This window comes from Canis lupus, chromosome 1 (assembly GCF_011100685.1).
Source record: "Canis lupus familiaris isolate Mischka breed German Shepherd chromosome 1, alternate assembly UU_Cfam_GSD_1.0, whole genome shotgun sequence".
Lineage (NCBI taxonomy): Eukaryota > Metazoa > Chordata > Mammalia > Carnivora > Canidae > Canis > Canis lupus.
The window spans coordinates 55,543,610-55,571,353 of NC_049222.1; the positions used below are offsets into that span (position 1 = coordinate 55,543,610).

At 47.1% G+C, this 27,744-nt stretch overlaps 1 protein-coding gene across 1 annotated transcript; it reads left to right on the forward strand.

Moving 5' to 3' along the window:
• The first annotated feature begins 3,510 nt into the window (after positions 1-3,510).
• Positions 3,511-27,744, forward strand: LOC484082 (T-complex protein 10A homolog 2). The gene is given in 13 exon segments (XM_038526545.1): positions 3,511-3,657; positions 4,724-4,889; positions 4,891-5,036; positions 6,510-6,647; positions 8,708-8,866; positions 9,474-9,591; positions 10,294-10,394; positions 11,146-11,235; positions 13,294-13,434; positions 14,996-15,080; positions 25,852-25,969; positions 26,769-26,956; positions 27,586-27,744. Coding segments are annotated over 13 exon segments (1,581 nt in total). The 5' UTR covers positions 3,511-3,561; the 3' UTR covers positions 27,621-27,744.

A 27,744-nucleotide genomic window follows, 5' to 3' on the forward strand; every position in this document is an offset into this window, starting at 1 on the left:
TATCTTTTGCATAGAAATACAGTAAGAAATTAGACAGTTTCTGCACATTTGGGGTTGGGGCTGTAGGGATGGACAAGACGTGCTGGTTCTCTCACTTCATCCTGTGGTGTCACAGTTTCTCTCTGTGGCAACCCCAGGGGTTTGGGGCAAGTCCCATCTTACATTTTCCCAGTCCCAGGGTCAAGGACACATTATATAGTTACTTCTACGTAATTTAGATTCTGTAACTCTTTTTTTTTTTTACCACAAATCCTCACATTATTTTTTTTATTAATGTGTTTTTTGATTGAAGAAACTGACAAAAGAAAGGAGATTTTCAGCTTTAATGTCTGTGGGCCCTGCTCCCGGGCTCTCAGGGGAGCTGTCCTTTAACTTTTCCCAAGGTCAGAATGATTTGACCCAACTTCAAAGCATGGGTTCTGTTTCTGCCCTGAGCACATGTTGTATATCTCTTTAGTTGACAAATAATCTTTAAAAAAGACCGTTTCAAACATAAAGGTAAGACAGCTTTAAGTTCCCATGAGATCACAGCCAGGCAGCCTTGCACTCACTAAAAGCATAAAATAAAGTCTGTAACTTTCTGGAATGTCCTCGTCATGATTATTTGTAACTCTTCAGGTGAAAAAAATAACACATATAACCCTGTATTGCATGTTCTTTGCCGGGAGATCTCTCTTCTTCTGAAGGTGCTATACCCTCAGCCGCTGTCCTCACTCGAGCTTGCATAAAACTCTCTTTCCTTCTTTTAGAAATTCTAACAGGTTTGGTCAATTTGCATTGACAAAAATAAAATGATACTGAGAAAGTTTAGGAATCTGAAGGAGAATAGGATGTGATCCATGAAGAAGGCCTTCCACTCTCCCAAGGAAAAAACATAGGTGGTAAGACAACACACACATGAGACTCACCATCTGGGGCCTAGAGAAGAAAAAGCCCATAGCTTTGCTATTGGGAATCAGTGCTCTTTTCCACAGATGTGTGCCTGTGTCTGGCAGCCCCCCACCTCCATTCTCCCCAGAAACCCCCTGAATCTCGCACACACACCTGGGCTTCTCAGGGAGATGCCTCACGTGTGGAGGCACAGGACAGGATCACCCCATGCCTTTAGTTGACTATTTTATTGAAGAACATGCATATATAGGATCTACTGTTGTTTAGTGTTGGTTGGGAATTACATGTATTTGTCATTCAAGCCCCGACAATTCTTATTTTGAAACCACATATCCTTAAGCTAAGATCAGAACATAAAGAATAAAGGCAATTAGGCATTCTGCCTTTGAATTGGGGGAAGTATCTTAGGGGCAACATAGCCTACGGGGCGTAACCAAGTCAGGTTTAGCTGCTAGCGGGGGCTTAACACCACCTTGTATTGGAATAACTTGGGACCACCTACAAGATATGCTCCATTCATTTAAGATATCAATACTTATTGCCTGTTGCATGCATGTGCCTGGCAGAGCTAGTCAACTGACCTATGTCACAGCAGGTTGACTGACCGAGACCGAGTTGGACACGTTTGAGGGTAACATAAAGGCCTCTGTGCATCTGAAAGATGAGGAGGATGAGGACCGGAGTTTCTGGGGACAGCGTGTTGCTGAGCTCCAGGGCTCCTCCAGTGCAGTGGGCTTCCTGGCCAGCAGGTACAGAGCTGCAGGTGCATCCAAAACCACTGAGCAAAAGTGTGTCCTCCTCCGGGAGCTCCTCTGCATGTCCTGCTTTATGTGGCTGGAGCTATTCTGCAGGGGACTCTGCACCTGGGTCAGGTATCCCAGGGGTCCCAGGGCTATGCCATGGACAGCATGAAGACCAGAGAGAGCATGGACACTTGGCCACCCCGGCTAACAATGTTGGGTCCCAGGAGATCAAGGGCTGCTTCACAGACATCTGGGGAGCAGATCCCAGTCAGCGGGAGCCCCGTCCGCAGCACGGCTGTGGCCCGAGGGTCACATCTTACACAGTGTAGGAGCAAGTGTGGGCAGACTTCCTAAATGTGTGATTACGGTGTCCACAGGACCACTGATGAGAAAGAACAGTTGACATGTAACACTGGCCATTGATTTTCCCACTTCTTCATCGTCTTCATTATCACACAATCATGCAGACGACTTAGGAGAGGCATTTTACAGTTGATGTTTCTTCAAGAACATGGGTGAGGAGAAAGGAGTTCTTACTATGTACATTCTATTGGAAACTTGATATTAGGCCTCCTTTTTCTGGTCAGTTGGGAGGGGGCTTTGCCATTCCCAATTGCCTGGGTAGATAATTTCCACCCACGATGAGCTTACTGTATTCAGATCACATACTGGCAAATATGTCATGGAGCTGGCTGGTGTGTTGGGGGAGAGTGGAAGGGCATGCCCCTTTAAAGGCTGGGGGTCCATTTAGAACCAGATGGGGTGGTGGCCACACTGGACAGACAGGACCTCCCCCCGGGGGACCACTGCACACTGGTGATGTGACGGTCCTGTTGAGGCAGCTGAGAGGGTCTTCCTTACACCGAAGGGCTGAAGAATGCAGGGCTGAGGACCCAGCATGGACTCCCCAGTGTCAGAGAAATGGGGGAGACGTGAGAGTGGTGAAGTCAGGCAGGCTTCGAGACCATGGTAAGACCTGCCCGAGGACGGATTCGGGCGTCCTGGTCACTCACTTGTCTTCCCTGTTGGTACCTCTCATCTCTTTCATCAAGAGACACAGGTTTTCAACCAGCCGGCCTCCTGTCGTTACATCGCTCATCTTCCTGCCCTGGAGCCTGAAGTTCGGGAACAGGTGCATTTCCCGCTCACACGCACGTGACGTTTTGTCATAACCTGACTTGTGTTTGTAAGTTCAGCCCCGCCCCAGAGTGGTCCGCATGCCAGGAGGTCTTTGATCTGCTTCTGGGTCAGCCCTCAACATCTTTTCAATGAAGACCCTATTCCCCTAGCGCCGAGAGGAAGAGGGAGGCCGTGAACCTCCTGGCACTGATAGAGAGGCCGTCCTCCCAACAAGGCTCCCTGGCCCATGTCTCCGGCAAAGCCCTGAGCGGACGTGAGAGCAAGGAAATGAGTGCTTCCACAGATGTCCTGGAAGGTGTGGGAGCACAGTGGGGGCGTCTCCCCACCTCTCTGGGAGCCGGGCCTGCAGGTGACCCTGCTCCACCTCCACCACCTATCGCTGTTAGGACAGCGATACCTTTAGCACAGGACATAGGTCTGTTCGGGGTTTGGGGGGAAGGTTGGGGTTAGTCAGCCAGGCCAGTGAAGAAGCTGAGTCCCCAGGTCTCCCTGTGAGACCACCCTGATCACATCTGCCACTCTTGGGGGCCCATTTTCCAGGAGTTAGAGTGGCTTCTCTCATTGCCAACGAGAGGTCATGCATGGTCTGGTCGGGCCCCTCTGTCTGGGGCTCTGGACACTGAGATGGCCTTCACGTGGGGTCAGGTCTGCAACTGTAGGGACAAAGGGCTGCGACAGAAGTGTGTGTATCCTAGGCTTGCCTCATAGTGGAGGGTGGGGACTCCTGACGGCCAGCTCCTTCCCCAGCAGGATGCTGGCAGCCGAGGAGCTTTAGGGGCTGGCAGAGATGGGGTGCCCGGAGGATGGGGGGGCTGGGGCCCACCTCGAGGACACAGTGGTGCTCCCGCTCTCCGAGAAGGATGGCCAGGTGGAGCAGATGCTGGTGAGTGGCCGTGCTGGGACGGGCGGTGGGGCTTCTTGGTCCACCTGCCGCTGGCCCATCCTGCACCTTAGACCAGCGTTCAGACCGCCCTGGTTTCTTCCTCCGGGGAGATGCTTTAACCCTGGATAATGATTCTTGTCACCCCTCCAGGAGGGCCATGTGGTTCACAAGAGTCTTTTCTTTCTGCAACTCTGTGTCTCAGTAGATGAGAGACAGGGCGGGGGTGTAAGGGAGACCTCAGTGTCTCTGTTAACTACCCCGATCCAAGAGAAACTACGAGACTGTATGAACTTGGTTCAAAGAAAATGAGAAAGTGTCGGTGACTTCAAGTGTGCGCCCTCAGCCTCCTCGCCTGTCCCCGGAGGGGGGTCCGCTTCTCCCCACCCTGCTTCCATTAGGCCTCTGCCTGTCTCCCTCCCATGGTGCCATGTGTCCAGCGGCCGTGGTCACACAGCACAAGACCAGACCTCCCACCACAACCCCATTTATCCTAGAAGCAGTGTCACCTAAAGGGTCCCGTGGGAAAGCTGGTACACTGCATTTAAAATGCTGTGGCTTCTGCTAATTTCTGAACAGTTGATAAAATATCCATGTCAATACAACACAGGTTTTTGCTTGTGTTTTTGGGAATTCAGAGGAATTAGCCGCAGAAGCAAGGGGAGTACCTGGATTTTCTGAGTCCCAGGCCCATCCCGAGGGTGGGAGGCATCACACAGCCTGGGGTCCTCCGGAATCTGCGAGAGGTGTGGTGATTCCATACTAACAATCGAGAGAAGGGGTATCCCCAACACCACGGGGCAGATGGGGCCCCCAGTCTCGGGTTGGTTGACTCCCTGAGCAGGCAATGAGCTCAGAGGCTCCTGGACAAGACAAGAGGACGAGTGACAGATGCTCGATGGAGTCTCAGGCTGACCCCACGGGCTGGAGGGGGAGTGCCCCGGGTGACCCCACGGTGCTGCATGGTGGGGGACAGAGGACCGTTTCCAGTTAGCTCACAGAGCCTGCAAGCAGCCGTCTGACAGCCCGTCCGCCCTTCTCTCCCCCTGGCGCTGTCCCTCGATGGCAGTGGCTGCAGCAGCAGGTGGCGGGACTGCACGAGGCGGTCAGGAGCCAGGAGTCCCAGTGGGCCGCCGCCGAGTGCCAGCTGCAGAGCCGGAGAGACGCTCTGGCACAACAGAACCTGGAGCTTCGGGCCGGGCTGAAGACCTCAGGGCCCCCGATGGCCAGGAGCTGGGGAGGCAGTCACGGGCACCCTTGGCCCGAGAAGGAAGTCGGACCCTCTGGTCTCAGACGGCATTCTTGCTGTACCTCGAGGCAGCATCACGGTAAAGGTGGACACACAGTCACCAGTGCCCGTGGTGACCTTCAGCCTCCAGGAGGTGAGAGGGCTTGCTGTCTGCTCCCCTGCTGCACCCCCGTCAGTGGCAGCCAACAAGCACCGGAGCCCCAGCACGGGCCTGCTCCCCACGGACGGCTGACAACCTGTTAGGGCCGCTGCCGGCACTTCCCGGGCGTCTCTGTTTGCCTACTGCACTAACCCCAGCCCTAACCCCACCGATGGGCATGTGGCTGGTGAACTGGACCACCTGGATTTGGGCCCCCTCTTGCTGTCACCAGAGCCAGCACACAGGCCCCCAGGGGTGCTCTGTTCGTGCACCAGGACACTGTGTGGGGACGAGATCCAGACCCCCCAGCCCCACCTCAGAGTGAGGGTCCTATGCTTAGAACCAAGTGGCAGGACCACTGGCTTCCATGTCTGGGCTGTGGGGCCAGCTGCAGGGCTGAGGGACCGAGCGGCTGTGCTGGAGAGGCTGTGGCCCAGGCTCCACTGTCATGTCTGTCCTCTGGTTCCTCAGTACGTGTCACGGTTACTCAGATCATCACAGTTGTGCACAGATGTCGACATGAAATCATGTAAATTCTGGCAAAATAAAAGTGGGCTAATTTTCAGTGGATTCGGGGAAGTGCCAATATTCTTATCTGCACTTATTGTGTGAACTTTTAAGTCTTACAGTTCAAGGAGTTAGGATATTTCAGCTGTGACACAACAATTCACACTCATACACACAGATACTCTCATTCTGAGCCCATGTGCTTATGAATTTCCAAATATCTGTTGACTCTGCGCACCGCGCTGGTGGGGTTATTCATGAGGAGAGCATCTGCACTGAGAAGGACACTCCCGATTTGAAGAAAACAGCATGGCTATGTGAGCCTCACGTCACGTCAGGTACACACAGGCTCAGAGGTAGGGACAGTGTATCAGTTGGGGATGCAGGAGAGCACAGGCCTGAGGATTAGCCGCTCTGGAAATGGGACCATAGGCTGTTCCAGCCCTCTCCCCTACCCACCTCCTGTCCTCGTCAGAGGGCTGGGCGGTGAATAACAAAACCCCACATCCCACCACAATTCTCATGCTGGTTCTGGAGTTTGCTTCAGAGCAGAGAAGCTTGAAATTTTGCATTTCGAATCTTTGATAAATTGTGAGAGACAACACTAAAAATAGGTCACATTTTCTTTTTTCTTTAATATTTTCCCAGTTAAAGACAGATAATCCAAGGAAATAAATGTGGGTGTTCTTTATCTTGTAGTGTTTAGGAACCTGGGGTATTTTGACATAGTGAGCAACCATGAGAAACAAGCCATGTTTGCAATGTGCTGTGTTCTGTGAGCATCTTCAACAGGTTGGGGGGAGAAACCAGTCTAAGACCCCTCTCCTTCCATGCCTATTTTTTCCTAGCACCTTGCAATTGTTGTTGAATGGTTACATTTTGAATTTGCCTTACAGGTACTCTACCTTAGAAGATGTGAATGTTTCCTCTGAATTTTCTTTGTGATAAATTGCCTTTTAGGTATCTCAATCGGCTTTTGGGAAAATGTTACCTCTGTCAGCTGATGAAGAGATATTAGTGAAACATGCAGGCCGCAGAAGTCATAGTGCTACTGTCACAGGACAAGGACAGTCATCTAAACATGACCCTTCTTCCCAGGTGACCCTCAGTGTTTATGATCTTTAAAAGGAAGTAGATGTATTCCCACATCTCACTGAGAAATCCTGCCTCCTTGAAGTAATCCTTGCTACCCTGTCCTTGTAAATGCAGGGATCCAGTCCTTGCAAACTCAGGGATCCAGTCCTTATAAACTCAGGGATACAGTCCTTGCAAACTCAGGGATACAGTCCTTGCAAATTCAGGATTCTAGTTTTTGCAAACTCAGGGATCCAGTCCTTGCAAACTTGGGGATCCAGTCTATGCAAATTTGCATATGACACCCACTGCTCAATACTTCACATGCCCTTCTTAATGTCCATCACTCAGTTATCCCATCCCCATACATCCCCTCAGTGACCCTCAGTTTGTTTCCAATGATTGAAGAGTCTCTTATGGTTTGTCTTCCTCTCTGTTTTTATCTTATTTATTTTTCCTTCCCCTCCTCCCATGATCCTCTGTTTTGTTTCTTAAATTCCACATATGAGTGAAATCATATATTTGTCTTTCTCTGATTGACTAATTTCGCTTAGCATAATATCCTCTAGTTCCATCCACATTGATGTAAATGGTAAGTATTCATCCTTTCTGATGACAATTACTCCAATTGTGTGTGTGTGTGTGTGTGTGTGTGTGTACCACATTTTCTTTATCCATTCATATGTCCATGGACATCTCAGCTCTTAAGTTTGGCTATTGTGGACATTGCTGCTATAAATATTGGGATGCAGGAGCCCCCTTCAGACACTATGTTTGTATCCTTTGGGTAAATACCTAGTACTGCAATTGCTGGGTCGTAGGGTAGCTCTATTTTTAATTTCTGGAAGAAACTCCACACTGTTTTCCAGAGGGGCTGCACCAGCTTGCATTCCCACCAGCAGCGCACGAGGGTGCCCCTTTCTCCACATCCTCACCAACATCTGTGATTTCCTGACTTGTTAATTTTAGCTTTTCTGACCGGTGTAAGATGGTATCTTGTGGTTTTGCTTTGTATTTCCCTGATGATAAGTGATGCAGAACATTTTTTCGTGTGTCTGTTGGCCATCTGTACGTCTTCTTTGAAGAAATGTCTGTTCATGTCTTCTGCCCATTTCTTGACTAGGTCTTTTTGTTTCTTGGGTGCTGAGTTTGATAAGGTAGGGATTTTAAGCAGCCACATCTTCTCATATTGTTCACCGCCTATGTCCTATGGCTTTAAAACCATGGTGTTTCTTGTGTCACTGCTATGCTTTTCCTCTATTTCCACATCGGCTTTGTTTCGGGGCCTCCATGTGGATGTTACTTGATCTCTATGGCACTTTCCTTATTCGGGTGAGCTCCTCTGTAACATAGACTGGCAGCCAGCATGTTGGTGACCACCCCAGCTTTGCATCTTCCTCATCCTTGAGAAGCCGTGCCGTGTACTCAGCCAGCATGGGGTAGCAGGGTTAATGTGAACCAAGAAGAGCCCCAACTCATTCAAGATGACCCGATGTCCTGACGTTCTTTCCCAACGAGACTGCTGAGTATTTCACTCCTGAAGGAGGATCTGGAATCTGCTCTAACTCAACCATTTATTGCAAGTGGGAAAAGCTACTTTTTGGATCATGTGGGCAGAGAATCTGAAGTCCTAGGATGAACTGCATGACTCTCTGGTGCTCTTAAGAGATGCAGCCTTGTCCTTTGTTCCTCCACTGACCTGCATTAGTGACATGCACACAGCATAATTGCTTCATAAATGAATGTCTGAGTGAATCAATCCATGGCTTAGCCATAAACCATCCATTTTTGAATTGTGCAAAGGGCAGAAAAATTCTTATTATACATTTTCAAATTCAGTTTTGAGCTATTTATTTTGCTGTGGCGGCTAGGCTTTTCTACAGGATCAATCATAACTTTCCTGAATCCCACAAGAGCATGGGCTATAGAATGAGAAATGGGACATGTCCATAGTTCTGCTTTGTGGGGTATCAGAACAGAGTTATAATGGTGTAGCTCCTGTCACAGCCAGCATGATGTGTTTATGATATTCTTGGGTAAAGCGACCGTTATTAATGTGAAAGCACTCCCACATTTGCTTTCAGCTGATAAGTAAGAAGATAGAAAGAACAGAGGCAGGGGAAATAAGATCATGTGAAGATGGAGATGAAACTCTTTCTAGAAGTCTTCAAGACAGAAGTGCAATGCCTCCCACCCGGGGGATGCCCTCCGAGGAGAGACCAGCCGCATTTGTGGATGAACAGGTGACGCTTAGAAAACTGCTTATTTATACTGGCTGTATTCACAATTTACATTCCAATAACATTCCACTTAGACCTAACTAGAATACTCAATTTATTACTCAAAATAGCTTCATTTATTTACAATAATTGTATGGCGGGAACCCTGGGTGGCGCAGCGGTTTAGCGCCTGCCTTTGGCCCAGGGCGTGATCCTGGAGACCCGGGATCGAATCCCATGTCGGGCTCCCGGTGCATGGAGCCTGCTTCTCCCTCTCCCTCTGCCTATGTCTCTGCCTCTCTCTCTCTCTCTCTCTCTCTCTCTGTATGACTATCATAAATAAATAAAAAAAAATAATTGTATGGCCATAGATATAAAAAAATGGGGTCTCTTGGTATTAGCGGTAATGCTGGGGAAGCAAATGAATGGAGTTGATGCTCCTTTGCTCTGCCATGCTCAGTGCATTTCTGCATTTGAAAACACGGCTTACCTGCTGGCGCTGAGTGCAGTGCTTTGGGCGGAGTCCTGGGACTTTTTTGGAAAACTTTGACAGTTGCAAGTGGCTTTCTGCAGCAGGCAGCTTTTGATCTGAAGTGACAGGGTCGGGTTTTGTGATTGTCCTTGCACCCAGGCCACACACCAGTCATCCCAAAGTCTGCAAAAATCAAGTGGCTGGAACTCACCAGTGCCAGCCAAGGACGCAGAAGATGTCAGGCTCAAGGAGGACAGCCCAGCCGCTGATAAGAATGGTGAGCACCTCGGGGGGTGGGGGGGTCCTTCCTCTTTGCCTCTTGCTTTAAGGTATGAGCTTTTATTACATGTGCCTGCCTGAAATCTTCCTGTGGCAAGTGCTGGCAACATCCTCCTGCCTGAATGTCTTTTCTGATTCCCTTGCTGGGTCCTCAGTGTTTTGCCAGCGCTCCTTAAACCCCAGAGAATGCACACACAGTGCTGGTTCCCAGGGGCTGGCATCAGCCTTTGCCTTTTCTTTCGGGCAGGCTCACCTGCCTGCACCTTCCTGACCCCTCTTTTCCGACTCTTGGAGGCAGAGCCCCTCCTTCCCCAGCAAGCCTCTGCCTCCCAGCAAACCCATTTTGATGCCAATAAGGTTTTTTTTTGCTTTTTGGGCTCATCTCCCATTCATCTCTGGGCCAGAAGCAGCTTAAAGGCAGAGACAGCATCTTCCCATCTTCATCTCCCGAACCTAACACTGAGATCGAGTGACATCCAATAAATATTTATTGAATGCATTTATCGAATAGTTCATGTTTCTTACAAGATCAAATGTCACTTGTTAACCCAATGTTTGTGTGACTGACCTTCTATTTGTAATCTCATGAAAAAAAAGAGAACATGTTCACTGTTGGTTTAAATTGGACTTAGAAATTACATTAGGATTTTTAAGATGTGTGTGCATTGTCCTTTAGAATTCAATTTCTTTGCTTTTTCAGGCACACGTTCATTACCTTGCAAAGGTCCTGAGGGTGGGCTTCTCCCCCCAGAGCACAGTGATGGGTCTGTCCACGCCCCACCTGGCACTGTCAAGCCACAGGTGAGTAGGGCTGAGGCTGGAACCAGCCCCCAGGACTGAGACTGTCATGCCCGCCTACCTCCTTGGGAAGAACAGAACACTAGCCTGGTTTCAAATGCCCCTCCTTCCCAACAAGGAGCAACATTTTTTTCTCTTAGATTTTGAAGTTGCACATAATCAATACAAGATTGCTATTTTTACATCACTGAAGAGTTCTCAGATCAAAATTTATATTGTTTTTATTTTATAATTTTTAATTAAAATAGAACCAAAGGCAAATATAGCAGAAATACTTTAAGCCCTAGTGAGCAGTCCACTTGTTATGTGCTAAATTTAATAACAAATGTCAATGAAATGAAATAATTTTCTCCATGGGAGGAAATTTGGGATGTAAACTTATTTAAGATATAAAAGTAGGCAATCAGGGGAAAATAGGAAAATATGGGGCCCACTTATCTCCAGTTCTCCCAAGAAAAGCCTGCCTGTTTTGCTCTTTCCAACATCATCAACGCAAATGTATAAGCTCCTGGGATGCTTTCCTTATTAGTGTGTAACTGTTTTCCCCACGAACATCCTGGCCCAGGTCTGACCAACAAGGAGATTGGGACATAACCCTTCACAGAAACACACCATGTGGCCAGCTACCGCCCACCACCCAGTGCATGGACCCAGGGTGCAGGGCTGTAAGATGTCGGGGTGACAAGCTTTCTCCGGCTTGGAACCGCACATTTCCTGGAACCCACATGGGACCAGGGTTGTTCTCTTCCCACAGAATCCTCCTGCAGAGCCAGGACCTTCCCATATGGAAGCAGAGAGAAAACTGGAGCACAAAGAAGGAGGGACGCAGCACCCAGATGGCATGGTAGGTGGGCGCCCCTGTTTCCTAGGCCAGGCTCCTGTGCAATGTGCACTTGTGCCTTGGGTGGGACCCAGCGGCCAGGTGAGCATCCCTCGGAGGGGACTGTTGTAGGGTCTGTGTCTGCCAGTTTATTTCTAGGACATAAAGCCACACATGTTCCAATAGGAAAAATGTCTTAAAACTGATTTGCCTCTTATTGTCCTAAGTCTGTCTCAGCCTCCACATTTCAGCCCCTGAGGAGCCCTTCCGGTTGTGAAGGACACGTCCGCAGGGCTGTGGTTGTCCCAGGAAGCCATGCAGAAGGTGTGCACTGCAGCCATCGTGTCTGGTGTCTCGTATGCACCTGGGGACACGGCAGCAGTGGTGGCAGTGGTGCTCGCAAGAGATGGGCCAGCGTCTTGCTCAACAGCCATCATTCTAAAATTGATTGATTGATTGATTGATTGAGTGGGGGGAGGAGCAGATGGAGCATCTCAGGCAGGCTCCATGCTCAGAGCGGAGCCCAATGTGGGGCTCGATCTCATGACCCTGAGATCATGACCTGAGCTGAAATCAAGAGTCAGGCATTGACCCACTGAGCTCTCAGGTACCCCTCAACAGCCATCATTTTGAGCCATTTCCACTGGCCTGTGGAGTCCTCCTCAAGCAGAGAAAATATTCAAATAAGTGAGCGACAGGGAATGCTACTCGCAGGGACAGCTTGAATTCATGTAAGTGTTGTTTCTCAGTGTAGTCGTGATGCAGGTTTCTAGAGGGGAAAACCACATAGTTTAAAGGACTCACCTTACCCTTTCAGCAAGTAGGTCTGTGAGAAGGAAGTAATAACTCCTTAAATACTTATTGAGTAGGTATGTGGATGAATCACTCAATCTTAGATGCCTCAAAGGCTGTGGGGTAGGAACGCAGCTCACGGTCTCCGCCCTGAGGCCTCATGCACCTGTTGGCCCCTGTGCATTCCTCGTGCCCCCCACCTCATTCTCCCAATCACCACCACCTCCCTGTCTCTCTTGCTTTGGGTCTGTCTCTTGTGTGACTTGCACTGGATAGGCTGAAATTTGGTCATTTCTCCCTTTTTATAATGTAAACAAAAAATTATAGCTGATTTTAATATTTTTCTTGTGTGGAATGTTTAAAACATTACCCGTGCTTTTTCATTTCTGAGAAGTTCTTGTTTCTTTAAACCTCATTGGAGTTTTCATTGTGGGTTACCCAGTTAATCTCCTAAAATTGAACTGAACGCAACCTCACTTCATTTGTCTGGTTGGTCTGGGACCCAGGCAAACGAGGTTCTGGTTCAAACCTCAAACTGACGGCTGTTCCATCGTCAGCAGGTGGTGTACACTGCTGGCTTTTGCTTGATGGATCAGTGAAGTGGCTTTGAGAAGCCAAATATGAGGTTTTTAGTTCCCTGCATCTTCCCTCAGTTGAATGAACTGTATTCCTGAGCTATGGTCAAGAGTGACAAGGTCACAGTGTAATTAATAACAGCATATTTTACCATTTGGATTTTTCATATGCACAGATATTAACCCCCCCAGATCTTTTTTTCCTCATCTGTTAGTAGTTACGTGAATGGTATTTTCAAAAGTCCTAGTTCAGCCTTATGCCTCTGAAGTTACACAGTTTGCCGATTGTTGATGGAAGTCGGTAAATCTTCAGGTCAGGGTAGAATGACACAGGGATGAAAACAAATGTACAAATAGTGATTTTTATGTAGTAATGCCTGCAATTTGTATGATCTAGGATTCCCAAATTCACCAAACTCAATGATTGTGGGTTTTCTAGACTGATGGTGAATGACTTGATGATATAGGCAAGTTTTCATAACATAAACGTAAGAGAAACAGATGTGTGAGGGTAAATCGTAACATTCCTTATTCAGGGATGTGTTGAGGTTTGGGGGCTGGCCGAGTTCGTATTTGTGAAGATAAAACACTTGCTGTTGACAGTGCCGGGCAGGCAACAGGCACATAACGCTTCCGAATGGAGTAAGAATAATGAAACCACAAGAATCAGGCTTTAAGTAATTTTTCATGTCGGAACTTTCGTGTTTCCATGAAGGTCGTCCAGGGGCTTGGCAACGGCTGTGATGTCATCCCCTTGTCAAAGGGCACCGGCAAGGACAGAGGCGCTGGCAGGAAGGCCACTGTCCTGCGGTATTTAAATGGAGACGTGAAGAAGATCTTGCCAGATCAGAGAGTGGTGAGTACAGAGTCTTTTTTCTTTTTTAGAATCTTTTTTTAGAATAATCAACGTCATTGTTTTGTTTTGTTTTGTTTTTTGTTCTTTTTAACCAAGCTTTGGGATGAAAATTCAGGGAGTTCTGAATGACCACAGAGCTCTTCTCTGGTTTCTGTTTTTGTTTTACTGGTTTTAATTAGAAGCACCTGCTTACTGCTCTGTACTTTTACCCCAGCTAAAGGCCTATGGCCATTGGCAAGGGCGGATGTTAGAATCCTGATGTAGATGAAGCCCTGGAATCACTGTCATATGTCCTTTCTCTGGCCTGAGGTAATCCCACCCCCCTTGTGTAGTAACAAGGAGAATCTAGAAGACCCCATGTACATGGTGACTTTTATGATGTCACAGTCCATTGAGTAATAGATGATACTGGTCTCATCGCCTACTTCAGTATTTCAAATTCTGAACCCGGAGTCTCCTGAAGTTGTTTCTCAGCCCAGAGCCGCACTGCTGTCATTGGAAGGAGTGGCTCCCCACCTTGGTCTTTGGCATGGTCCCAGGGACAGTCATGGCGGACTAAGGGAAGTCGTAGCAGGGCACCTGCTGAGTGAGTGAGCGGTGCTCTTCTCCACCATCCTTTCTCTTTGGTTTTGAGAGGAAACAAAGCCCTCAGCCTGGGGTTGCACCTAAAATCATTCTAATGATAGAGAAATAAGCACTTTTCGCTGTGTCTCGTTTTTGGAAAAATTATGCATGCAGGAAGAAAGCCTCAGGAACAAGAGGGCAGGCCAGTCCCTTCACTCTCAGCAGCACGGTGTGTGCAATATTTCCACTTTATCAGACACCTTCCCCCAGCTATTCATGGAGCCTCCTTTCCTGTTCTTGTTCCTGACCCACATAAGCTGACTGGGCCAGGCCCCCCAAACTAGGGGTCGAGCAAAATGTCAGCCTTTCAAGTTCTCACTTTGGAAACATTAACATGAAATAGATTTTTGTTTCTGTGCCCCTCTTCTGTTTAAATTCTCCTCCGTCCTGTATGGTTCAGGGCCGCTCAGCTAAGGGGAACCCTTCCTGCTTTCCCCATCACTATCCTTGTCTACAACTGCTCTTCCCCACAGTCCCTCTCCACTTGGTTGGAAACCAAAGGAGTCACACTGATTTGAAACTTCACAATTGGGCGATCAGTTCCAGAGGCTGGGCTTGGGTGTCTGAATGACATGGGAGCTGGTCTGTGTTATCTCAAGCTGCTGGCACATGCTTTGTCCGAGCTGGGTGGTTCATGATCATGGGGCTCATGGCTCATGCTCACCATTCCTGTCATGACATCACAGGGCCTGGGTAGGGTATAGATCCCCCAAGGCAATGAGTCTGGGTGGGTGAGTTTTGGGTTTCAGATTCTGCCCAGGTGAAGGACAGGGCCACCCCATAGTCAGTAACCTCTCAGAATAAGGAAAAGTCCCAGTGTCTTCCCATGGACAGGGGAGGCCTCTCCCACCTGCAGGAAGTACTTCACTAGGTTAAATCCAGGTTCAAAATGATAACACAAACAGCATCCCAACACGGGTGTTTCTGGTGCTTACAGATTTACTATTATGCAGATGCTCAGATAACGCGCACAACCTATCCCAACGGTTTGGAAGTTGTGCAGTTTCCTAACAAGCAGACAGGTGAGTGGCACGTGGTTACCTGCTTCCTGAGTGCATGTGAGGCATATGTGCTTTAGGTAGGGATGTTAGGCTCACCTAATTGGAGCCTGTTATGCAGATTCTCCACGGCAACAATGGTCCACATAATTCAGGGCTTCAGTTACGTCGTGAAAAGCCAAGGATCCATTTGTTCCTGATTCTTATCCAATAGCTCTGAACCCACTGCTTGAGTTGGGGCTGTGAATGCACCGAATGCCTAAGGAAATGCCATCAGAACTTGCTGTCTGGGTTTGCGTGTTCACGTTCTGTGTCGGATGGGTAAACACGATGAGCCACTTGCCAGACGAATGGCATGCCACATAGCTTTACGTCTGCTCTCTCCACAGCTGTCACATTCTTTCTGAAGTTCTGAGAATTTCATGCTCTGGTTAAAATCCGAGATTTTTGGTTTTGTGAATTTGCTTCATCTTGTAACAGTTTAATTTTATCTCTCATTATGCGGAGTCCCTATTTTTTTCATATTAATGACTATGAGGGCCTGCAAGAACCTGCTTTCTAAATGGGTGGGGCACACCAGTTGGCGATTCTCCCATTTAGAGGACACTGTGTCATAGCATCCTCTTCATTGTCAAGTCACCATTGTCTCCCACCAGTGTCGGAATGTGAGTTTTCCTCTGGAGTAAACTTTAAGAGAGTGTACAATGGAAGTAGGTCATTGTCCCAGTGTCTTCCTTGTCTGTCATGGTCACCACCACCATTTGTGTGAAATAGGAGGCATTCCGTCTTCCTGAGTAGCTGCCCTCTTGGTTGAAACAAACAGAGCCCTGACCCCAGGCTGAGCTTTGGAGTTTCCCAAATCTTGTGTTCTTGGGATGGGCTACTGCTGTGATGACGGAGCTTAGTGTCTCCCAGAGCTGGCGTGTGCAGTAGGGCCTGGCTGGTGGTCTCCTTCTCACCAAGCTGGTCTTCATCAGGTCTGCCCCACCACCACCCTGCAAGCCTTCTAAGGCTGTGGGCTGTGCCCAGATGGACCCAACAAACGGTGGAGGTTGGTCTAACCTCACAGACATCATCAAACAAAGTGCAGTGGCTTCAGGATACTTACTAACGTACAGCCACTGCAGTTTGTTTCTGCCTTTGAAAACCCAGCTCTTCTGCAGGCGTGCTTAGCACCAAGGATGCTCATCATGCAGAAGGCCATAGGTCTGTTTTTTTTTTTTTTTTAATTTTTAACATGTTGTGATCAGTAAATGCAGTCATTTAGTTTAACTATACAGTGGTTATTGTTTCTGTACAAGTCTTATTTATAAAGTAGGTTGAAAGAATATGCTAGAAAATGAGTATTTTGATCTGGGTTTCATTCCTTGGTTTTCTTCTTCTACTTTAAGAAGTCTAACCATAATTGCAAAACAACCCCAAAAAACCTTAATGCCAGAATTTCCATATAAGGGTGTCTCTGCTCTCTCCACAGGAGTGGTGTTGGTAGGGGATGTATAGTCCACTGCACAAGAGCACCGTTAGTAGGAGATCATTTTAGGGAGATACTGAACTGTGGACCACAGTTAGCCACCTTTGACTCCTCCCTGAGTGACCCCAGGGGGGCTGACCTCTTTGAGTTTTATCATCGATATCATGTGGAGGAGCACCAACCCACGGACTGGTCAGGGACCCACGGGCCAGTAGGTGGTGAGTGCCAAGAACAGAGGCTGACACCCACACTGGCTCTGGATGTCCAGGGTGCCATTAGCAGTGCTGTAGCCTTGTTAGAGCTGGCCAATGTGGCAGGCGCTGCATGTCTGGGTTTCCCTCCCCCATTCCCCAAATCTCAACTGTAGCAGCTGGCTGGGGAGCTCCAGCTCGGGAAACCACGAGATTTCCCAAACTATTCTCAGAACATTTGCCAACCACACCATTAACAACAAAAGTGTTCTGTGGCCCAGCAAACAGATTTGGAAAATGTTGGATTATGTGAAGCTAACCCTTTTCCTCTCTATTTCATCTTTAGTATTGTGTTGGTAACTGGGGCTCCCTGGGAAGGGATAGTAGGAAGGACCATTCCCTATTTCATAAATGTAGGTCACCACAGAATGCTTTTTTCATGGACTATTAATATGTTCCTTAGGCTCCTTTTAGGGAAAATATGTAGTATCTCAATAAGGAGGAGGTTTTGTTGCTGATTTCTTTACTTGGGTCTTTAAAAACTCAGCAAAGGGGTTACATAGACATGGATGGCATCTCCAGCACGGGATGTGATGTGGAGATATATACTTGTATGAACACTAGGATGGAATTTGTATCTGATATTAATTTCTTGGTCTTCCCCACTGAGGTGAGGGTGACAATGCTTGGTGCTGGTTGTGGCAAAGACCAGAACTCTTTGGGTCATGCTTGTCCCTGTCCAAGCTAATCCTGAGCCAATTCTGGGGTCCCCTACTATTCTTGTCCGATGCTCTGCTCCACCCAGGGCCCCTACCTTGCTGCTAGGCCCGCACTCCAAGCACTAACCTTTTCTTCTAGACTCTATCGAGGCTGACGGTTTACATGTTAAGTGAGTTATTAATCAGAATGCCAAGGAGACCTGCCAACTCCAATATGCTGTGTGAAAATTCCTTGCAGCTAATTTCCCGTGGACTTTGGGATGGCCTTCTGTCCTTACGGCTCTGTAGCTTTGTCTCCCAGCCTGCCTCCAACGTTCTCAGTCTGGCCCACTGCATTCGTGGAAAGCTTTCTGCCTTTTGGGTCTTGTATTTTTGTGTTGTTTCCTGCCTGGCTTCTAGCAGCAGGAATGGTTAAATCTGGCTTCTTTGCACAGGAAAACTGTCATTTTCTGATCTGGGGCCAATTTGAAACTGGATCCCATGCTGGGCCGAACGCTTCCATGCAACATTGCTAAATATCCTCCCTGACCCCTGTAAATAGTTCTGAAATTGCCTTTGGCCCGATTGGCAAGTCTGGAGAGAGGGTGAAACTTCAAAAGTGCCCTCAGCAGTGGCCAGGACAAGGGTCGAGTTTGTGAGCGGCCACCAACTGTCTCTGTTCAAAGACCAGCTTCCTTGTTTAATGTGCAAGAGATGTGCTTTGATTCCAAAGGCTCATTGCTTTGCATTTATGTCTTTAAACCATGACTGTGTTTTATACCGCTCAGGTGCTTCACAGATTTGTTGTTCTTTATGGATTAGTTTGGGATGGGTTAGTACTGCCCTCTGCTTTTCAGACCAATCAAATTGAAATTGTACAAAACCAAGACTTCCCCTTGTGAGGGGCAGGGTCCATTTCTCCCAGTCTGTAACCCACAGAATTAAAACCACCCTCAACATTAGCCATCCCATTAACCAACTAGCACGCAAATGACCTCCATTCACACCCAAGTCTCCTTTTCTCACATCCAGGTGGTTTCCTGCCCTTTCCCTTTGAAGGAAGTGGGATTAATCAGCCCAGGTTGGGTGTGTCAAGTACAGGGAGTACTGCCTGTGAATCCCCAACAGCGGGCAAGGAAACTTCCAGAGCTGAAGGAGCCTCCTGTTTTGTTGGCGTGGTACGAGTGTGGGTCACCAGGCATGACAGGAATGACAACACAGTGCTGCCCTGTTGGTGTGATACCAGAAATCATTCTCAGTGTGATCCTTTCCCCTTCTGTTTAAAGTGTGTTGACTTAACTTCCTCCCCTCAGTGATGGGTGTGTGCACAATATTTGGTAGACACGGTCTATATGGCTCGTATTTACTTCATTTTCAGTGTATTCAGCGTCCTGATCCCACGTGAGCTGGAGAGAAAGGTACACACTGTAACTGCTGGCATTACTTTCTATGTCCGTCCATTAGCGCAGACTTTAACTGTGCTGTTCTATTCCTTTATTTTTTGTTTGCTCTAAATTAAAAAAGATTATAATTTATTTTAATGTGATTTCAAACTTCCTGGTTGTACAGAGGACTCCTGTAAGACTCTAACCCAGACTCACCAATTTTTAGCTTTTTGTCTTATTTGCTTTGTCATTCTCTGTGTGTGTATGTATACATGTACATAAATACATAATCATGTTTTCTGACCTCCAGAGAGTAAGCTGTATCTATCAATATCCCTTTCACCAATCATACGTCTGCATGTTTACCGGTTATAAGAGATCAGGACCATGATCTCATCCCAACTTACTGCTTCTGCAAAGACCCTATTTTCAAATGAGGTCACATTCGGAGGCATTGACAGTTAGAACATCAATATAGGAACTTCAGGGGAACAAATTCCACCCATAACAAATCCCTAGGATTTCTTTTTATTTATTCTGCTTGAAATATGAGGTGCTTCTTACACCTATGGATTTACACTTTTATATCCACTCTAGAAGTTTCATAACGATTACCTTTGATGATATTGTGTTCTCATTTCTTCTTCTGGAACTCTTGACCCATGTCTGTCTCTATCTACTTTCTCTGTCTCCTTGACCATTCCCACCTGCAGAAGCCAAGGCTTCCACCTGCCCCATCTCCACCCTCCCCTGCCTCTCCAGGCTCACTGTCATCTGCTCGTTCTCCTTTTGTTTATTTTGGGAAGTGGTCTCTGGATCTTTTGTACATTTTCCACTGAGCCTCATATCTGAGGTCTAGTGGTTAGTAAGAGAAGTGAGGAAACGTCTAGCTAATGAAAGCTACATCCCTAATATAATAGTAAGAATAGCTCTGACTTACATGGCCCTCATTATGTGGCAGGGTTTCTTCTGGTGCTTTCCATCTACACATTTAACCTTTAAAAAAATCCAATGAAATAGGCGCCCTCCCTGTCCCCATCTTAGAGATGAAGAAGCTGAGAGCATCAAAGTTTGTCCACACCCACGTGCTGGCTTCATGGACAGTCTGGCTCTGAGCCCAGAATGAATGGGTCGTCCCTCAGGATCCCAGAAGCCAGACACAATCTGATTCTACCCTCCAGAGCATTATGTTCATGTTCTTAGTTCTCTGCTTCATCTGTGGCTGTAACTCCTCTTTCCTTCCTAATACTTTTCTCTTGACCAACTTTACAAAGGTCTTTGTGTTTATTATGTATTTCAAATTACTGATTTTTGGCTTTGTTGATGCTTTATACTATAACTTTGTGTTTTCTCTTTCACAAATTTAAGCCCTCTTATTTATTATATTTTATGCTTGACTTTACTTTCTTTTTAAATTCTTAAGGTAGAAATAAGTACTCATTAACTTTTTGCTCTTTATTCCCTAATATAAATATTCGAGGCAATAAATTCTCTCTAAGCACCTCTTTGGTTGTATCCTTCAAATTTTGTTAACATTTATTTTCTTAATGCAGTTTAAGTGTCTTTTATTTTTTTACTGTAATTTTATTTTGTTTTTTGCTCATGTGTTATGTTAAAAGTGTTTTTAAAATAACTTCCAAGTGCATGATGTGTTTTAGTTTTCTTATCGCTGTTTGTTTTAATTTAGCTAAGATGTGTCAAGCCATACCTTGCATTATTACCTTTTCTTTGAAATCCCTTGTCTCCTTGATGGCCTAAAGTGTAGTCATTTTCCCCCAAATGTTCCATATGTGCTTGAGGACATTATGTATGGTGCATAAATCTGTAAGTGCCTTTAGATCAAGGGTTTTAAAAGTTGTGTTTTCAAGGATAAAGAACCCCAGAAATGAACCCACAACTGGATGGTCAATTAATCTTCAACAAAGCAGGAAGAATATCCAATGGGAAAAAGACAGTCTCTTCAACAAATAGTATTGGAAAAACTGGACAGCCATATGCAGAAGAATGAAATTGAACCACTTTCTTGTACCATATACAAAAATCAACTTAAAATGGATTAAAGACCTAAATACGAGATAGGAAACCATTAAAATCCTAGTGGAGAACACAGGCAGTAACCTCTTTGACATTGGTCATAGAGACTTCTTATTAGATATGTCGCCTGAGGCAAGGGAAACAAAAACAAAAATAAACCACTAGGATTTCATCATCATTAAAAAAGGGGGGGATGCCTGGATGGCTTAGCAGTTGAGCATCTTCCTTTGGCTCAGGGCATAATTCTGGAGTCCTGAGATCGAGTCCCACATCGGGCTCCCAGCATGGAGCCTGCTTCTCCCTCTGCCTGTGTCTCTGCCTCTCTCTCTCTCTCTCTCTCTCTCATGAATAAATAAATAAAATCTTAAAAAAAAACCTTCTGCACAATGAAGGAAACAATCAACAAAACTAAAAAGCAACCTTTGCGATGGGAGAAGATATTTGCAAATGATGTGTGAGATAAAAGGGTTAGTTTCTAAAATATATAAAGAACTTATAATAACTCAAAAATCAAAAAACAAATAACCCAGTTAAAAAATGGGTAGGAGGCATGAATAGACATTTTTCCAAAGAAGATATACAAGTGGTCAACAAACACATGAAAAGATGCTCAACATCACTCATCCTCAAGGAAATACTAATCAAAACCACAGTGAGCTACCATCTCATACCTGTCAGAATGGCTAAAGTCAACAACACAGGAAAGAACAGATGTTGGCAAGGATGTGGAGAAAAGGGAGCCCTTTTGCACTGTTGGTGGGAATGCAAACTTGTGCGGCCACTCTGGAGAACAGTATGGAGGGTCCTCAAAAAGTTAAAAATAGAGCTACCCTATGTCCCAGCAATCACACTACTGGATATTTGCTCAAAAAACACAAAAACAGTAATTCAAAGGGATACACACACCCCTATATTTATAGTAACAATATCCACAATTATGTGCCTACCCTGGGCCAGTGCTGTTTTCGAGCTGGATGCATGACAGTGAACAAAACTGTAAGACAGTCCCATCTTGTGAAGTTTATGGGAGGGAGGCAAGCAACAGAGAGGTACAAATAAGTAAAAATTAACACATATTAAACTCAATAGAAAAAAATAAATAAACGTAATAGAAAAAAGTAAGAAGGTCAAAAATGGAGAAAGGGAGGTGCAGGCAGAGGGTGTTGTTATTTTATACCTGGCTGTTATTTCCCATACCCTGACAGTAGGGTGATCCAGGAGGTCCTTCCTGAGGAGGTGATACTTAAGGAGAAGCAGGGGCAACATGAGAGGGAGAGAGCTACAGGGGTACCAGGCTAACAGCATTCCAGAGAGAGCAGAGAAGTGAAATGACTGAGGAAAATCAAGGAGGCCAGCGTGGTAGGGGAGGAGTCACAGCTGTGTAGAGGAGGTGAGGTCAAAGCGTGAGGAGCTGGAGTGTGTAGAACCTGCACTTTGATGCCGAGGAAAATCCCTGGAGAATTTTGAGCAAAAGGACAAGAAGCAATTTTTCTCAGTGTGTTGAGGATTTAATTCTGCCTCTGTCACATCTGCTGGAAGGTCTGACATCCACCTAATTTCCTCCTTCGAAGGTGAACTCTTTTCTTTCCTGCTGCTTTTAGAAAATGCTGTGTCTCCCAGCCCGTTATGATAGGGGTAGTTGCAGATGTAGCTGCATTCTGTGTGTTGGGGGCGCCGTGCTTCTCAGGTTGAATGACTCACGCCTTCCATAAGGAGGGGGTCCAGTCTTAGCAGGGGCCCAGTTAAATGTGAATTTTAGGAAAACAACGAGTGATTGTCTAGCATGAGCAAGTTCCATGCAATACACATGTGGGCATACTTATTCTAAAAATCATTATTAGTGTATCCCAAACTCAAAATGTAACGGGGTGCCCTGGCATTCCCATTCCAAGTTCAGGGAAGTCCTCAGCTGTGGTCCCCAGCAGCATGACATTCCTGCACAGTCCCCCTGTCCCTCCAGGTGCGGGTGTGGGACCTCGCCTGCTCCCTACACTCCCTGCTGCTCATCACATTGCATTTCTCTTGTCTTTGTTACATCCTGGGCGAGTTCTTTAAGATTACCTCCCAGTTCATCGGTTGTCTCTTCAGCTGAATATTACGTGCTCTTCGATACACCTTTTAGCTTTAATTTTAAATTTTTTTTAAATTTTTATTTATTTATGATAGTTACAGAGAGAGAGAGAGAGGCAGAGACACAGGCAGAGGGAGAAGCAGGCTCCATGCACCGGGAGCCAGATGTGGGATTCGATCCCAGGTCTCCAGGATCGCGCCCTAGGCCAAAGGCAGGCGCCAAACCGCTGCGCCACCCAGGGATCCCTAGCTTTAATTTTAAAGATCATATTTTTCGCTTCATTTTGGTCTTTTTCAGATTTACCTAGTCTTTTTCTGCTAATATCACTTCTCTCTTGGTTTCAATTTCTTCCTTTAATTCTTGAAATGCTCTTACATGCATTCCCTTTGGAGTCCGTTTCTGGTGGCATCACGCTCGTGGCGTCGGAGTCCTGGTGCTGCTGGCGCTTGGCCACTTGACCATGTGCTGGCTCCTTCCCCAGGTGGTACATTCCCTCACTGTTTTCATGGTTTCAGCTGTCTGCTTGTGTTGGGCGGCAATCCTGGGGGGCTCAGTTTGGGTCCATCGATCCAGAAAGCTTTGTGCCTGCTTCTGCCATAGGCACCAGGGCGCTGCCAGCCTAGGCTCCTCTAGGTTTGCGTCTTGGGCTGGGGTGTGCCCGACTCCACAGATTCCTCAGGATGCTCAGGAAAGGACAGTTATCCTGCTGCACACCCCTTGCCGGAGGTGGATGCTTCCCAGGGCATCCGTGCATGGGCGGGGGAGGGGGGCATGACCTCTGAGAGTGTCATCTTTAAGCAGGGATGAGCTGACTCCCCGCAGAGCCACCACGAGTCCAGCCTGGGACGTGATTAGCACCTGGCAGCAGGACAGCTCTAGCTTCTGTTCTGTCTGCTTCTCAGCAGCCACTGTGATGTTTGGTCTTTACCATGAGTGTAGGACCTAATTTAAACACATTCCAGGGTTATTTTATCTGGCATCATACTTGGCAGTGGAAATGTTTTCAGAAGCGTCTGACCTGCCCGGTACCAGAGTCAAGGTCATCGTTAAAGAGGCCGTCACGGATGGACGAGGGACCCCTAAGCAGGCTCCTTCCAGCTGATGCTCAGCTGTATCTGGTTGGACCTTTGACCTTCACAGCCTGTCCCTTAGGCTCCGACTTGGCAAATAAGCAGACAGGTGGACGCAAGAGCAATTGCTGTCTTCAGTGACGTCCAGCCAGTTTTTGACATGGCACGTTACACTTGCTCGTTCACGCACGCCGCGTCAGGTGGCTGATTAGTGTTAAGTCGGGTCGTCTGAAAGAGAGAGGTGCTTTGTAGACCTGTGTTTCATTGTTGTCTCTCAGCCTCGAAGCCGTCAGCGGGCCCACGCGGACGTCTCCAGTGCACCACAGCACTCTCTCCGTAGGAACTCCAAGTCCTGTCGTTGTCCTGGGAGGCACGTCTGTGTCTTCAAAACTGCTTCTTGTGATTGACATTTCCGGAGCAGAGTCAAAGGCCTCGTTTTCCACTCCTGCCACTTTATAGATGCAATCGTGTGTCGCACACACGTTCTTGTCAATTCATACAGATCAGCAGACCTGTGTGTTGAGGATGCACCAGGAAGTCAGTGGGCCCAGTGGTGCTCAGCTGTGTTGCTCCGAAGAAGAATCCCATAGTCCCTTCTGGGAGATTCCATCAATATATCACAGGAAAAAACAAAACAAAACAAAACAAAAACAAAAAAAACCAACTTCTACAGGTTTTTGCTATAAAATATTTTAATGGGTAGAATTTTTCCTCAGTTACGAGATTTGTCACCAGCATTTATTTTTCTTATGTATATTTGGTGCTGCCTCTTGTCTGCCTGCAATTGCTATTAACAAAACAAAAAGCAAATGAATATTTTATTAATTTATTTATTTTTAAAATATCGTATTTATTTATTCATGAGAGACACAGAGAGAGAGGCAGAGATGCAGACAGAGGGAGAAGCAGGCTCCCTGCAGGAAGCCTGATGTGCGACTCGATCCCAGGACCTGGGATTACGACCAGGTCGTAATGAGCCAAAGGCAGAGAGATGCTCAACCACTGAGCCATCCAGACATTTCACGAGTGAATATTTTAAAAAAGAAAACAGAAACTGATCAGTTAATAAGTTTAACATCTTTTGTGCACAAACACACGCAAACAGGGATTTATACCACATGCGTGCAATATAACCATGCTTTTGTTCCTATAATAACATTAGATAGAGCTGGCTTTCAGCAGGTTGCACAATGAGCCCTGTGGCTCCCAAGGGTTCTCTCTCTCTCTTTTTTAAAAATTATTTTAAATAGGCTCCACATTCAACGTGCGGCTTGAACTCACAATCCTGAGATCAAGAGTTGCATGCTCTACCGACTGAGCCAGCCAGGCACCCCTAAGGGATCTCTCTGTCTCTTGCATGAGGTCGGAAGTCACCATGGTCTATGGAGGCTACTGTGCAGAGAGGCCTGGATCTCTACCACGTTCTCTGGTCTGAGAGCCCAAGTCACTGTGAAAAAGTAAAGGTGAAGGTTGACAACAGTTAGTCAAAGGCATTCAGAAGCCCAAGGTCACCTGCCGTGGGTTTGATGATTACCTTCTACCATGGAGCCAGCAAGCATATGGAAAGAAAGAAACATTTTAGCTGGGGGGATAATTTGAACAAAGTTGGGAGAATAGAAATTTTGTGTTCTAATGAGACCCAAGGAAATTAATCTGCCTGGAGCAAGATTATCAACTATAAATAAAAAATGATAGAGCAGGATACGAAACCAGGTCTGGAATACTAATGCTTTGCGGAGTGGGTCACCACAAAATATGTTTGAGCAGCTGAAAGATGCAGCTGGGACATTAGGGAGATTCATATAAAACGTTATATTTATATAAAAGATTATATAAAACATTAAAAACGTTATTTTTATAACATTTGTTCCACAGAAAAACATCACCCCGATGGCTCAAAGGAAATCGTGCTTCCAGATGGGACAGTGAAACGTCTGAGTGATGGACGTGAAGAGACTGTGTTTCCTGATGGGACAGTCGTCCACGTGGAAAGGTCAGTGTTAGGACAGGTTGTATGGTCAATAATTTCTTTAGATTATTTTAATTTTTGTAAAGGTGTAGGTATTTGTGTGAAAGGATAGAAAATGATGTCACTGACCCTGGGTGTTGTCTATGACCTTGACTTGGCTCCCTGTGTAGAGAGCTGGAATCTAGGCACTGACCCCTTCTCTTCCCTGACCTTGGCCATGCTCTCCTGGCAACCTCAAAATATCTGGCTTCAGCGAATGCCCCATCAGATCATGTTGGAAGCCCGAGTCCAGGGCAGGACACAGAGGAACAATTAGAGACTCACCGATAGGGCGTTCTCTCCCAGGGCCTGTTACCTCCGAACGCCCCATGTGCTTGGGGGCCAGACCCGAGCTGTCCCCACCTGGCGGCCATCTGCGGCCCCACAAGCCCTCCTGGACGCTGTAGCACACACACTTGCCACTTGTCTCCACAGCACAGTTGGCATGAGCTCTGGGTCACTTTTCTTGTACGATTCTTTATCACAGTCCCGTCATCCCCCTGTTACCCCTCCTCCCTCCTGCCAGGTAGAGCTTCCAGCACAGGACTTCAGGTGCATGAGCAGACCCGCCACCCTGTCCTTCTCCCTCGCACTTTTCCTCAGCCCAACTGAGTCTCGGTCAACACCCTGAACCCACTGTGTGCCTTCCCTGCTCTGCCCCCTCATCCACCAAGATCTGGAACAAGGATTCCAGACCTGGTCCTGCTGCCATGTGGCTCCCTCAGGTTGCTCTTGGGCAGCACCGGCCACCGTGCAGGTACCAGGTTGCTCTCCCCACTACCAGGAATGGCGACAGAACAATCATGCTCAGCAATGGGCAAAGGGAAATTCAAACGGCCGGGTTCGAGAGGAGGGAGTACCCCGATGGTACTGTCAAGATTGTGTACTGCACGGGCTACCAGGAGACCCGCTATGCATCCGGGTGCGTGAAGATCAGATATGAGCCTGGAAACATGGTCCTGGATGGAGGAAGTAGGTCATCCCTCAAAACCCAATGTTGCGTGTGACTTCCCAATTACATTTGTTTTTGCTAAAACAGACACAGGAAACTAACAGTATATTTCACTGCCCCCAATGATAGAGAACACGCAAAGCTTTAGGACAACCTAAGTCATCCAGAAATTGTGAAGGAAGAGACACCCCAGCCCCCAGGCTCCCTGGGCAGGACAGATGGTCAGATCAACACTAGTTGGAGAGCAGGGCTCACCAAAGAATGCATTACAGGACCCCCAGAAAGGCTGCCTCCTCTTTGCTCATCACTAGAGCTTGCTCTACCCTGGGACAGCCCAGTGGGGACAGAGAACAAAGCCGGGTGCTCAGCACGGCAACCCCCTTGGGCCCACTGCTTAGAGACACTGGCGGCTCTTCCTCTGCGCTTTGCCCTGTGCCCTCCACGACCTCTAACCCCCATGACCTTGATGAGTAGGTAGGAAGACAGTTCTAGTCACAAGTGAGCCCGTGGGGAGCCTGACCCAGGGTCAGTGCCATGTGGGTCTCAGGGCCCATCACTGCGCAGGCAGTAAATTCCCTCCTGAGACACATGATCTTTTGGTCCCAAAGTCAGAACGATGACCAATTAATGCTTATTTTTTATTTTGTAGGACGCCTAGAAAATAAGCAGCATGTTGGCAGTTAGTGGGTTTTTACACTCAACGTGGAGAATCCCCCAGTCACAGGGAAGGAAAATCTTGGAAAATCTCATCATAAGATGTGGGTTTCTGTATGTGTTTTCAACAATATATACTCGTGTTTTTCTATGA